Raw genomic sequence first — 11,356 nt, forward strand, 5'->3', positions numbered from 1 at the left:
CGAAGGATCCCGAGTTCAAAATCCGCTCGGCTCCTTAATCTTTCCGACGCTTACAGATTTCAGAAGTGGGATAGAATCCGCTGGCCCTCGGGGGGTCAGTTTTAGACTATGTGGATGCACGAGATGGTGCATTCGTCTATGTTTAATGAGGAAACCTTGACTGGTGGGGAGCCCGAAGTGTGGAGATGGACAATTGAGAGAGCTCACATCGCTCACATTCGAGGACGAATGTATTGTCAGGCTGGCCGAGCTGTAAGCGTATAAAGTGAGGCTTGTTTAGATATTTGGTGGACGGTTGGTATAATTGAGAGAGTAGTGGAGCAGTCGTCGAGCAAGGTTGTGGAACGAAGGATCCCGAGTTCGAAACCCGGTCGGCTCCTTAATTTTTCCGACGCTTACAACACCGTCTTATTTCGCGAAGTGAAAAGCAAGATAGATAGTGCGTGATTCGATACGCACGTATTCTTGCGTTAAGGATTCCGCGAATCGAAAACACTTGCCGGCCAAGATTGTTCGGGATCGCGTGAGAGAAAAATGTGCGTTAAGCCAATGGAGGAGAACGAAGACGACAAAGTTGTCAGCATGATCATCAACTACTTTAGCACGAGGGTAAATATCGCAAACAGTTGCGGAAAGTCAATTGTGGCTTCACATATATTTTTATCGCGTATGAAAGCATATTACAAAAACAATTCTTTTTCTGTTTTGAAATTAAACGTCCTGAATTAATCTCGCACAAATCTTTTGTTTCTAATAAATGATGTACGAAGTTAAATGAGGTGTAATAAAATTTAATGTAAAATTTTCAATGTATCGCTTATTTAATTTAACACTGTTAAACATTGACGAATGTGTTTTTTGATATTTGTTCTGATATTTGTCACACAGAGAATATGTCTATAACAAATGCAAAGTTTTCTCTTGTTTCTGTTTTCGCTTTCGCGGACGCTTTTTATGTTTCTTGATATGTTATGCACTTGGAAGCGTATCAAGCTTTTTCAACAAGTGGCAACTAGCCAAATCCGTTCTCTCTCTCGGTAGCCTGAAAGAAATGCAGCGAACTCACAAGACCGGAAAGTGGAGCGAGGCATTCTATTTCGTGATAAACAATTGTATGAAAAGCGAAAGACAGCAAAATATCGAATATCACACATATACTTATGAGTGTAAAGTAATATTGAAAGGAAAGCTGGAAACCATCGTGAGTTGCGTTTTTAACTAAACTATTTTTGATCCATCACCTTCTTTGGTTTACAGAACTTCTTCTCGAAACGATCGTTCCGATCAAACCCTCTGAAGAGGACAAAAAGCGTAACGAAGCTCGAGCGACAGAAGCAACGGGGCGCCGGTCTTCGGGGTTGTCGTTCGCACGAATCTCTGCTGTGCGGGCAGGCGGTGACCTCGATGGACCTCGCGGCGGTGACGCCGTTGCATCCCAGTCTCCTCGGCAGGCCTCATTGCTTCCAGGTCACGCCGAGCACCGGCGGACCCAAGTATTTCAGCTGCAGAACCGCTCACGAACGGGACCAGTGGTTGCACAGGTCTGTGGACGTTGCTTTTATTTATCGCCCTGTCGTTTCATCCGTCGATTCGTTTTCGTCATACGAGAACGACACGCCGGTTATCTCGAGACGCCTGCGGTACCGTAGGGTGTCCCAAATTTATGGTGCGGCATCATGCAGTCATGAAGTCGGACAGATATGACAATGATTGTGCAAAGCATTAAATAGCATGGCATAAATATATGCTGCAAATAAATGTAGAGCCGGAAAAATTATAAACGCAAACCAGATTACTGCTGGATAAATATATATGCTTATAATAATTGAAGACTTCAAGTAAGCAAGGCTCTAAATGTCAAAAAATAGATTTTGAAGTAAAGAGATACAAATGAATTATTATACTTGTAAAAAGTGATACGAATGAATGTTTATACTTGTAAAAAGTGCTTTTCACGATCAAACAAAACAACAGTTAAAAAATGTTAGAAGTTAAAAATTTATGAAACGCTCTAAGTGCTAAACGCCCTAAAAAAGATAAGGTAAAAAAGGCTCCAAATACCATAGATAGTATATCTGCTGTCAAAAAATCATGATTAGAATCAAGAACTGCTGTAAGTGCTATTGCTAACAACGTATATCAAGCTCTAAGTGCCTTTCGTACAATAAATTATTTATTTAAGTCACTTATTATACTTATTAATTGCACTTAGCCTAACGCTTTAGCGTTGTTAGCCATGGCACGTAGAGTTTGTCATTTTAATCGCAAATTTTTAAAAAAGGCTCCAAGTGCCAATCAGCTATTGCAGATGTTTGCAAGTAAATTTTTATTTTTAAAAAATTGGCAAACTTATTTACTTAAAGTCTTCCATTATAACAATATAATAATATCTAATTTTTGCCTTGACATACAATTTTCAAACTTAAAATTGTTATTCGATTTTTATACGATCAAGTTAATCACTAACCATTCCTAATTCGCGATCGATATTGTGTGCAAAGAAGTGGACAAACATTTTTTCGTTGTTTACGCAGCTTAAGGAAATCCGTTCAGCCAGACGCAGAACAAACACGCCGAACAGACAACTCCCTGCAGATTTGGTTGCTGGAGGCGAAGGGAGTGCCCGCGAAGAAGCGATATTTTTGCGAGGTCTGTCTCGACAGCACTCTGTACGCGCGAACGACCGCCAAATTGAAAGCTGATTTGTGCTTCTGGGGCGAGCACTTTGACTTCCACCATTTGCCCTCCGTCAACACTATCCAGGTCAACTTGTACAGGGAAGCGGATAGGAAAAAGAAGAGGGACAAAAACGTTTTAATCGGTAAGCACATCTTGATATATGTTTTAATTAAACCTTATTACATTGTAGGCGTATCACGTCCGTCACACGGAAAGATTTCAGATTGCATACAAATGCGCATTATATTTTATAATACGCGAGTGTACAACGGTACGACGCGACTTACTGCAGTCAATTATAATATAACGCAGCGTTACACATATGCTATATGTCTCACGCGATTATCTTTCTAGGTTCTGTCAGTATACCAGTACACAATGTGACGTCGCGTTATCTGACAGAGAAATGGTATCCCGTAGTAGGTGACAAGGGACCCCTCAAGGAGCCTCCTGCTTTAAGAGTAAAGTGTCGTTTCCAGTCAGTCGACATACTGCCGGTTCAAGTGTACCAAGAGTTTCTGGAGTATCTGAAGACCGATTATGCATCGCTATGCGAGAAACTAGAACCCGTTATTGGCGTCAAGGCGAAGGAAGACATTGCGACTGCCTTGGTGGCAGTGATGCAACGAGAGAAAAAGGCGCCGCAATTCCTCGCCGATCTCGTCATGATGGACATTCATCGAATAGGTAAGTTTTTATTGTTTTCATGCATAAAGTTGTTAAATGTGACGATGCTATTGTTCGAAATGTTTTTTTCCTAAGCACATTTATCGTTTGCATAAATCTAATTTAATTTAATTATTTTCAATTTTTTAATTTATAATTCACAGTTCAGTTTGTATTTATTCGGTATATATTTTAGATGACGAGAGACTCACTTTTCGAGGAAATTCATTAGCTACAAAGGCAATGGAAGCCTACTTGAAATTGACCGGAGACAGATATCTACAAGAAACTTTGGGAGCCGTTGTGAGAGGCGCGGTCGAAGGCGGCGATTGCGAAGTGGATCCACTCAAGGTCGCTTCCGTCGCCGCGTTACACAAACAGCAACAGAACCTTCGCAACGCAGTAGAACTGGCATGGAGCAGAATTCTGTCGAGCCACACTCATTTTCCGCTGGAGTTGCGCGAGTGTTTCCGTATCTTCCGCGAGCGTCTGGCCGATTTAGGCCGTGAGGATATCGCGGACAATCTCATTTCCGCGTCGATCTTTCTGAGATTCCTCTGCCCCGCCATTCTCAGTCCGTCTCTCTTCAACATTACGCACGGTAAGTTAAATAGTGCAACTGCGTTATTAATTGTTAACGCGTATGTCTTTATAGATTTACAATATATTTATTACCTTACATATTATATTACTACGAATTATTATTAAAAAAAATAATCGCTCCACTTTAGAATATCCGAACGAGAAAGCGGCGAGGAATCTCACTTTGGTCGCAAAGACGCTCCAGACGCTTGCGAACTTCACGAGATTCCAGGGCAAGGAGAACTTCATGGAATTCATGAACGATCTACTCGAACGTGAAGCTCAATCTATGAAGAAATTCTTACAACTAATTAGCGTAAGCATTATTCACGACTTGTTTTCTCTTAATTGAATTTATATCAGCCCACATCTGCAGAATTACTTTCACATTTTTTGTATAACTTTTTTATACAATTAAAACTATATAACCATGTCTAACGAATATTTATGCAATCATACGATCAGTCGGAATAAAACGTATCTTTCTGTTCAACAGAGCCCACTGCCAAAGGACGCGCCAGCCAATAACTCCCTCGAGTTTGACGGTTACATAGATTTGGGCAAGCAGTTGTCTTTATTGCACGCTCTCTTGCAAGAAAGTATGACAGCGATAGCGCCGACTTCGCCGTCGATACCACCGTCGCGATTACCCGAGATCCTCGACAGGATCTCGGTGGCTTTGAATCAGCCAGGACCAAGTCCCGTGCCCACCGCGCATCGCTACCCGAATCTACAGAACAATATCTTCCGTTACAACGATCCGACGATCGCCAATAGCAATACGAATCTCTCCATCTCGGCTACGTCGACGCTGAGCAACCACAGTACGATAAATGGCACAATCAGAGACAGCAACGAGGTGCTGCAAACCAACACGTTGGGCCACAACAGCTCGCGCAGTCCAAATGTCGCCAGAGCAGCGACTCTACCGCGAAACGCTTATATGCCAACGAATGGCAAACTGCAGTTGCAAATCAGCTCGGACGATTATCCCCTGGAGCCGGCAGCATTCGTATCGCGCTCGCCGACACCGATCACGCGACAGCACAGACCGCTCGGGTCCAATCGTTCCGGACCGGGCTACAGACTGACGGCCAGTGCGAGCCTGGCGAACGTCAATCACTGCCAGACTCATCCGACGAGTCCCACGCGATCCGAAAGTCACAATAATCTGAAAGACTCGAACTACAACATCACCACGTCTCCGCAAAATAACCAGTCGAACAACGGTGGCATTATCTTGCAGCAGCAACAGCAGCAGCAACAGCAGCAGCAGCAACAACAACAACAACAACAACAACATCGACACAACATCGCGCGCCTACAGAGTCTCGACATCCACGATCGGGAGGATAATTACAATCACAACAATTACAACGTCTCGAGGTCAGCCAGTCGAAACCACTGCCACAAAGAGGAGAACGCCAATCAGACGCAGCAGCGTAACTACAACAACGTCTCGAAGACCACGGTGAACGCCAACGTGGTCGTTAATCCGCCCACGAATCTCACACTGTCCATCAATCATCAACCCAACAACAACTATAACACTTCCAAGGCTAACAATGCGTCTGCCAATGGCAATCTCGATGAGCTGTCCGATTTGTTAAGATACGCGGACGACGAGGTGTCGGAGTCCAAGTCGCAGAAGGGCTCGCAAATCTCCATCTCGCAACTGAGCAACGTGGCTTCCTCCGGCTATCAAAGCTTCGCCGCTTACAGTCAAAGTTCCAGCCCGGTGGATCTCAGCAGCAACAACGCCAACGCGCATATTCTCAATGCGGCACCGCTAGCATTCGCCAATCCTGTTTATCACATGGAGTCCAATCATGCGAGGACGGGCAGACGGGACAGCAGTAGCTCCGAAGAAAGAGAGGGCAGTGGTGGCGGCGGCGTCGACAGCGTGAGAGGCGTTGACCTCAGCCCCTCACCACCGCCCAAAAACAATGTGCGAAATCATCAGAGAAACGGCCAGAATCAATGGCGACAGAATAACCAAGCCCACAGAAACAACTCGGAGCACGCGCAGGACGTCTGTTGCACGAAGCTTCGAAGGAGACTCTCTCTGGACTCCACAAGGGACCTGTCGGACACTAGCGAGGAAGAAAATTGCACCACCAGAAGGAGCAAGTCTCGCAGTCATCGAAGCATTGATCAGGTGAGCCAACAAAAGACAACTTGTTCCACCATTGTCAGTTATTAACGAGGCGACACCTCAACTTAATCGAATTAACAGTTGTTTCTTAAACACAAAAAAAATTTACAATTCTTCGGAACCTGTGCAGATTAAATTGTGAATAACCAGATTCTTTACTATGGATTCGCCGACTACGAACAATTGTAATTTTTTTTTTTTTTTTTTTTGTAATCTATTGTCTAACGAACGGCATACCGCAGACGTCCCTCTCTTACCTGTCTTGTAACTAACACACCACGTCTCTTCGTTTCCAGTACGAAGTGGAAATGTATGAAGTGGAGAGGCTGCAGAATAGCGTAGATCGGCTGCGAATGCGCACGCGATTAGGCGCCACCGAAGATGCCGATTTAGACCTCGCACCCGACAACAACATGAAGAGCATCATTTCCAGGTACTTCATCTTCATTTCCACACTAGTAATCGCTAATCCACTACCGGATCTTTGCCTGAGTGTGAACCCTGATACCACAGTGATCATTATTATCACGTTCTATGCGTTCTTCACTTCGACATATTCTCGCCATGTTCAGCCACTTGATCTTCCACGTCCTCATTTCTCAACTCGTCGCGAAATTCATTCAAAGCCTTCGTAAAGAAAGTCCATCGTGTCACGAGATGACATTTCAATTGGCAACTTTCAGATTCATCATCACGCTTCGGAAGAAGTGCGCTTTTGCAGAATTTGCGATTCGTATAAAATTCTTACTTCTACTAGCTGCTCAGATCAGATTGTCGGATCTAATTCTAATTTCATGAATGTAACAAGCAATGCGATTTTTACAACTATTGTCTATTCTAGTTTATGTACTGTTAAAGATGGATTTCGCCTAATCGCGTGTACCACTTTTTCTATGTCTAACGGAACTAATGGGGAAACACTCACCCGTATATGAACGGCTACTTTATCGAAATGATGTATGTTTAACTGATTGTGTGTTCCTGTGCATTCTATCCGCTGCATTTGGTATACTCTGGCTTGATCTGGATCTTTGGTGTAAGAGTCAATCATATTTCTAAGCTTTTCTTACATTTTTTACATTTACATATTAGCTTCTCATCGTGTTCTCTCTTGATTTTATGAAAACACTACCACGCGATCGCGTTTCGCTGTGTGTATTCGCCACTTGAAATTGAACTTGAATAAAAAAACCCTTCACCGATTCTCGACATTGCCGATCACGAAACGTCAACTTTATCAACTTTTCACCGATCGTCGTTCATCAAACACATTAATACACCTCGACACACATTTCAACACATTCATTCTGCTCATGCGCACGGATATTTTGCGACTCTCACCAATCGCTCGTGTGCTACCAAGGAAGAAATGTCCGTGTCGTGTCGCGAGCTGATGTTCACCGCTTTATCGAACCTTACAATATGTGGACATTTCTTTTTTTTCTCTCTTTCTCATACATGCTCGCTGTGTTACAGAGCAAATACATGGTTTCTCTGAGAAAGGCCTCTTACCTTATATTCCAATTATTCCTTTTCCAAAAATATATCGAATTCTACATCAGACACTATCGCTGCTTCTTACAGTTTGATTTTTATCTATCAATGTTATTTCATTAAATATGCATCGTGCTTGATTCTTTTCTCACTTCGCCATAACGTCTCTCAGTTTTTAAATAAAAGAAGAAGTTTTGTCGTCATTATACTTTTTCAATATCTGTCCAAAGTAAAATTATATAAATCGAATAAAGAGAGAGAGAGAGAGAGAGAGTTCACAGGCGAAGTTTAATTCTACATGTGCTTAATTCTTCGACGTTCTTTATTCTTCGCGTATAATGCTACCATTTATAAGTTGTTCAAAGAATAAAGATCGTTTTGAAGAGTATTTTCGATACAAGATACGCCGTAGTTTTCTGTCAATCATCTTTCTTCTTTGCACGATTGCGCTTAACTCAGGTATAATGTTCTCGTTTTTGCCCACAGGTTAATCTCCGTGGAGGAGGAGCTACGTCGCGAGCAGCAGAAGATGTCGGCGGCGTTGTCGTACAAGCAGCGCGTGATTGACGCGCAGGAACAGCAAATAGCCGCTCTGGGCGCCGCGAATTCGCGTCTCATGTCGACGAACGCGAGCCTGCTGTCGGCGCTGAGTAAGCAACGCTACAATGCCAAGACTCAAGCGAGCGGTGAGGCCGCACCCCTGTTGCAGAATATCGCTGATATCGGTGAACTCAAGAGCTCGTCGTGCTAAGCATTGGGAATCGTCGTGAACGAAAGAGAATCTTTGGATTGGTTTAAGATGCGTTTTTTCTTTTTTTTTTTTCTAAGGCCTCGTGCTGCAATACGCGTATCGTAAATGCGTATCGATTAATAATGACATTTATCTCTTCGGAATAATGATCTTGTAGCATTTGTACCATGATCTAGCGCATGGTAAATTGATTTATCATGAGATATAAAAATGCCGAAAGCAACTGATTACGCGCTCGAAAATTTGAAACGTACAAGCACGAGTGGATGATTGTCCCGGTGTCGACTTAGACTCGCAAAATCCGAAGATATAAAGCATCATACTGAAAAGAAAATACAAGAGATTACGATATAGGAGAAAATGGCGTGCGCAAAAACAGAGGCTACTTAGTGAATAGACAGATCGAGTGAATAGATAATTTTCGTCGAATTTATATGATGTGACATAGCGTTAGGCTAGGTTTATTTGTACGCGAATAAAAGAAAATCCGCGACTCGTCCGAGGTCCGACGATGGAAATTGTCCTGATTGTTTAAATAACGATCGGAGTCGCGTCAGCGTTGACTAGTCGACAAAATATCGCAACTGTGCGTCTCCCGACGGCGACTTTGCTTCGTTCGACACGAACGAAACAAAAGTGGCAAACGAGACGAAATTCAATTTTATCGAAACTGAAAATCTTTAATCACCGGTGAGAAGCGAGTTGCAAATCTTTATTGATCGAATAAAGAATTATTTCAATACAGTTATTTTTGAACTAATAAGCGCATGAATGGAAGTCAATAGAAATGAACTTTATTGATCAGAATATTTGATATGGAGCATGAAGTATATGCACAAAACTCAATAAAACTTCTATTTTGTCATTTATCAGCGATATGTAGATAATTGCAAGTTTTATTAATTTTTTTATTTGCTGTGCAGTTAGAAATCAGATGACACAAAACGGTATATATTAGTTGCGCGACAAAAGATCGACGTCCAATTAATTAATAATTGGACCATCCGGTTAAGGATTATCACAAGTAGCAGGCACTTGGACGGCACACGAACAAACTCTGATCGACAAATCATATATTTGTTTTCTCCCTTGTTTCTAGTACCGTATCTATCTACGCACAGCCACATGCACCATATAATAGTTACAGTATGATATCCAAGGATTATAATATCGAACATTCGCGCTACACCACGAAATATAGAAACAGCATCCTCGAGCACCGGATCGTACTGCAGGATCTCTATAGACATATATATATTTTTCTAGTTTCTTCCCCGAATATACATGGTCTCGACGCAATTTTCATTTTTACGCGTTACTTCGGATCACGAGAAGCCCGCGCGTTGCAGCTGAGGACGAATGAATCTAGCCGAATAGCTCGCGTCATTTTTCTTTTTTCCACCATTTATAATATCGAACGAAAAACTGAACAAGCTTCCACGACCAAAAGACGATAGTCCGTCGAGCGACAGCGCCGAAAATGGACTTCCAAAGTAATGTTTCGCGCGCGTCTTCGAATTTTTTATCTCGACAAACGCGAGCAGACTCTTATACGATTACCTTTGGTTTAGAATGACCGACTTTAATCTAAGCGACGATATTTATTTAGTAGTGTTTACCAAAGAAGAATTTCGCACTGTAAAGAGAGTATCGAGATTTATGTAAGATATTTGGTTCTTTTTTTTTTTTTTTTTTTACTTTGGCCGTTTCCGGTAAAGACGATAACAGTTATCGTCATGCACGGAAGCGACGCAGCCGGGAACGATATTCGAGCGAAGAGCGGCATGCAAGCGTGACGAAATTCGGAAATCATTCTGCCCGCTTTGCTATCGTGCTGTCCGCAGACAAAATTTTCATACACCGAGAGATTCCCGAGCCGCGCGCAGTAGTTCTGCACACAAGCAGCGTATAATGCATGACAATTAATTAATTAGATTTCTCGAAGGTCTCGCTCGTTCACAAAGCGTTAATGTGTTACGTTTTACATCACAATAACAATTATTATTGTAGCCATTGTCGTACAATGCGTGTGTGAAAGACTGAGTGAGAAAACGAGCGAGAGAGAACGAAAGAGACGGAGAAAAAGGATGCGTGAAAGAAAAAGAGAGAAAGAGAGAGTATGAGAAAGTGTGAAAGTGAGTCCGTGAAAAGGAGTGAGAAAAATTTATAATCAGTCTAATCTCGTTAAGAAAAAAGTATTATCTTGTCGACTTTGTACCATAGCGTTATTATCTTGTGTCTAAGCGTTTGAGTTTCTTGCCTCACGCCAATTATTTTTGTATAGAGATTGTCCTTCTCCCTCTCCCTTCTTTTCCTCCTCTATTATTTTTTTTATATTTTCCCATCTTCCTGTCCCTAACCATATTGCGTTCGCGGGAAACCGCCCCCTTAAGAGCCGCTTCCTTCGACTTGTCGAGTGTTTACATCATAAAATTAATATATTAACGCTATCCCCTTCTTGTTGGACGATGTAATCAATGAATATCTATTTAAAAAAAACCACTTAAATAGCATGTACATTATTAAGTTTTGGTATATTCGTTTCTGCAATAGACCACCTGTATTTAAGCGTATAGCGACTATTACACTACATGAACAAATAAATACGATTAGACATATTATAAATGAGCCTGTTATCCTCATTTCTTTAACTCCAGTTTTAATCAGTCGTTTCAAAACGTTGAACCGACTAATTTTTATTAAAATCGATATAAAAAAGTAAAAGGATATTGACACATAAAACAAAGTAAGAGAAAAAATGAGAAAATATGGAAGATTAATTATAATTTAATATAAAATAAAATTTAATTATATAATCTTTCATCATGAATTTACTTGCCTTTCTATGGTAAGTATATTTCTGAACGAAGACAAACTCGTGTTTACTCGCACGATAAATTATGTGCGTTAGAAAGTAAATTCTCTCTTGATACGATGATTCTATTGTATTTAAGACATTCAGACTTTTGTATAATTTCAGAATTGAATGAACATATATACGAGATAATAAAATACATTATTTTAAAATT

General features: G+C 41.6%; 1 protein-coding gene across 15 annotated transcripts in view; it reads left to right on the top strand.

The window, feature by feature from the left end:
* Positions 1–10,952, top strand: part of raskol (Ras GTPase-activating protein raskol) — a 270,162-nt gene extending 259,210 nt beyond the window's left edge. For 13 of the 15 annotated variants that reach the window (XM_067355454.1, XM_012360327.2, XM_067355451.1 and 10 more), the window contains 8 exons: positions 1,258–1,541; positions 2,535–2,821; positions 3,034–3,366; positions 3,542–3,946; positions 4,077–4,243; positions 4,424–6,085; positions 6,379–6,515; positions 8,063–10,952. In XM_067355454.1, the coding sequence (XP_067211555.1) occupies positions 1,258–1,541; positions 2,535–2,821; positions 3,034–3,366; positions 3,542–3,946; positions 4,077–4,243; positions 4,424–6,085; positions 6,379–6,515; positions 8,063–8,327 (3,540 nt within the window). In that variant the 3' untranslated portion in view covers positions 8,328–10,952. Of the gene's footprint in view, positions 1–105; positions 610–1,257; positions 1,542–2,534; positions 2,822–3,033; positions 3,367–3,541; positions 3,947–4,076; positions 4,244–4,423; positions 6,086–6,378; positions 7,119–8,062 lie in introns of those variants that run through there. The other 2 variants (XM_067355456.1, XR_010890311.1) reach the window with 2 other exon arrangements.
* Positions 10,953–11,356: the final 404 nt, after the last annotated feature.

The sequence above is a fragment of the Linepithema humile genome, chromosome 5 (genome assembly GCF_040581485.1).
Source record: "Linepithema humile isolate Giens D197 chromosome 5, Lhum_UNIL_v1.0, whole genome shotgun sequence".
Lineage (NCBI taxonomy): Eukaryota > Metazoa > Arthropoda > Insecta > Hymenoptera > Formicidae > Linepithema > Linepithema humile.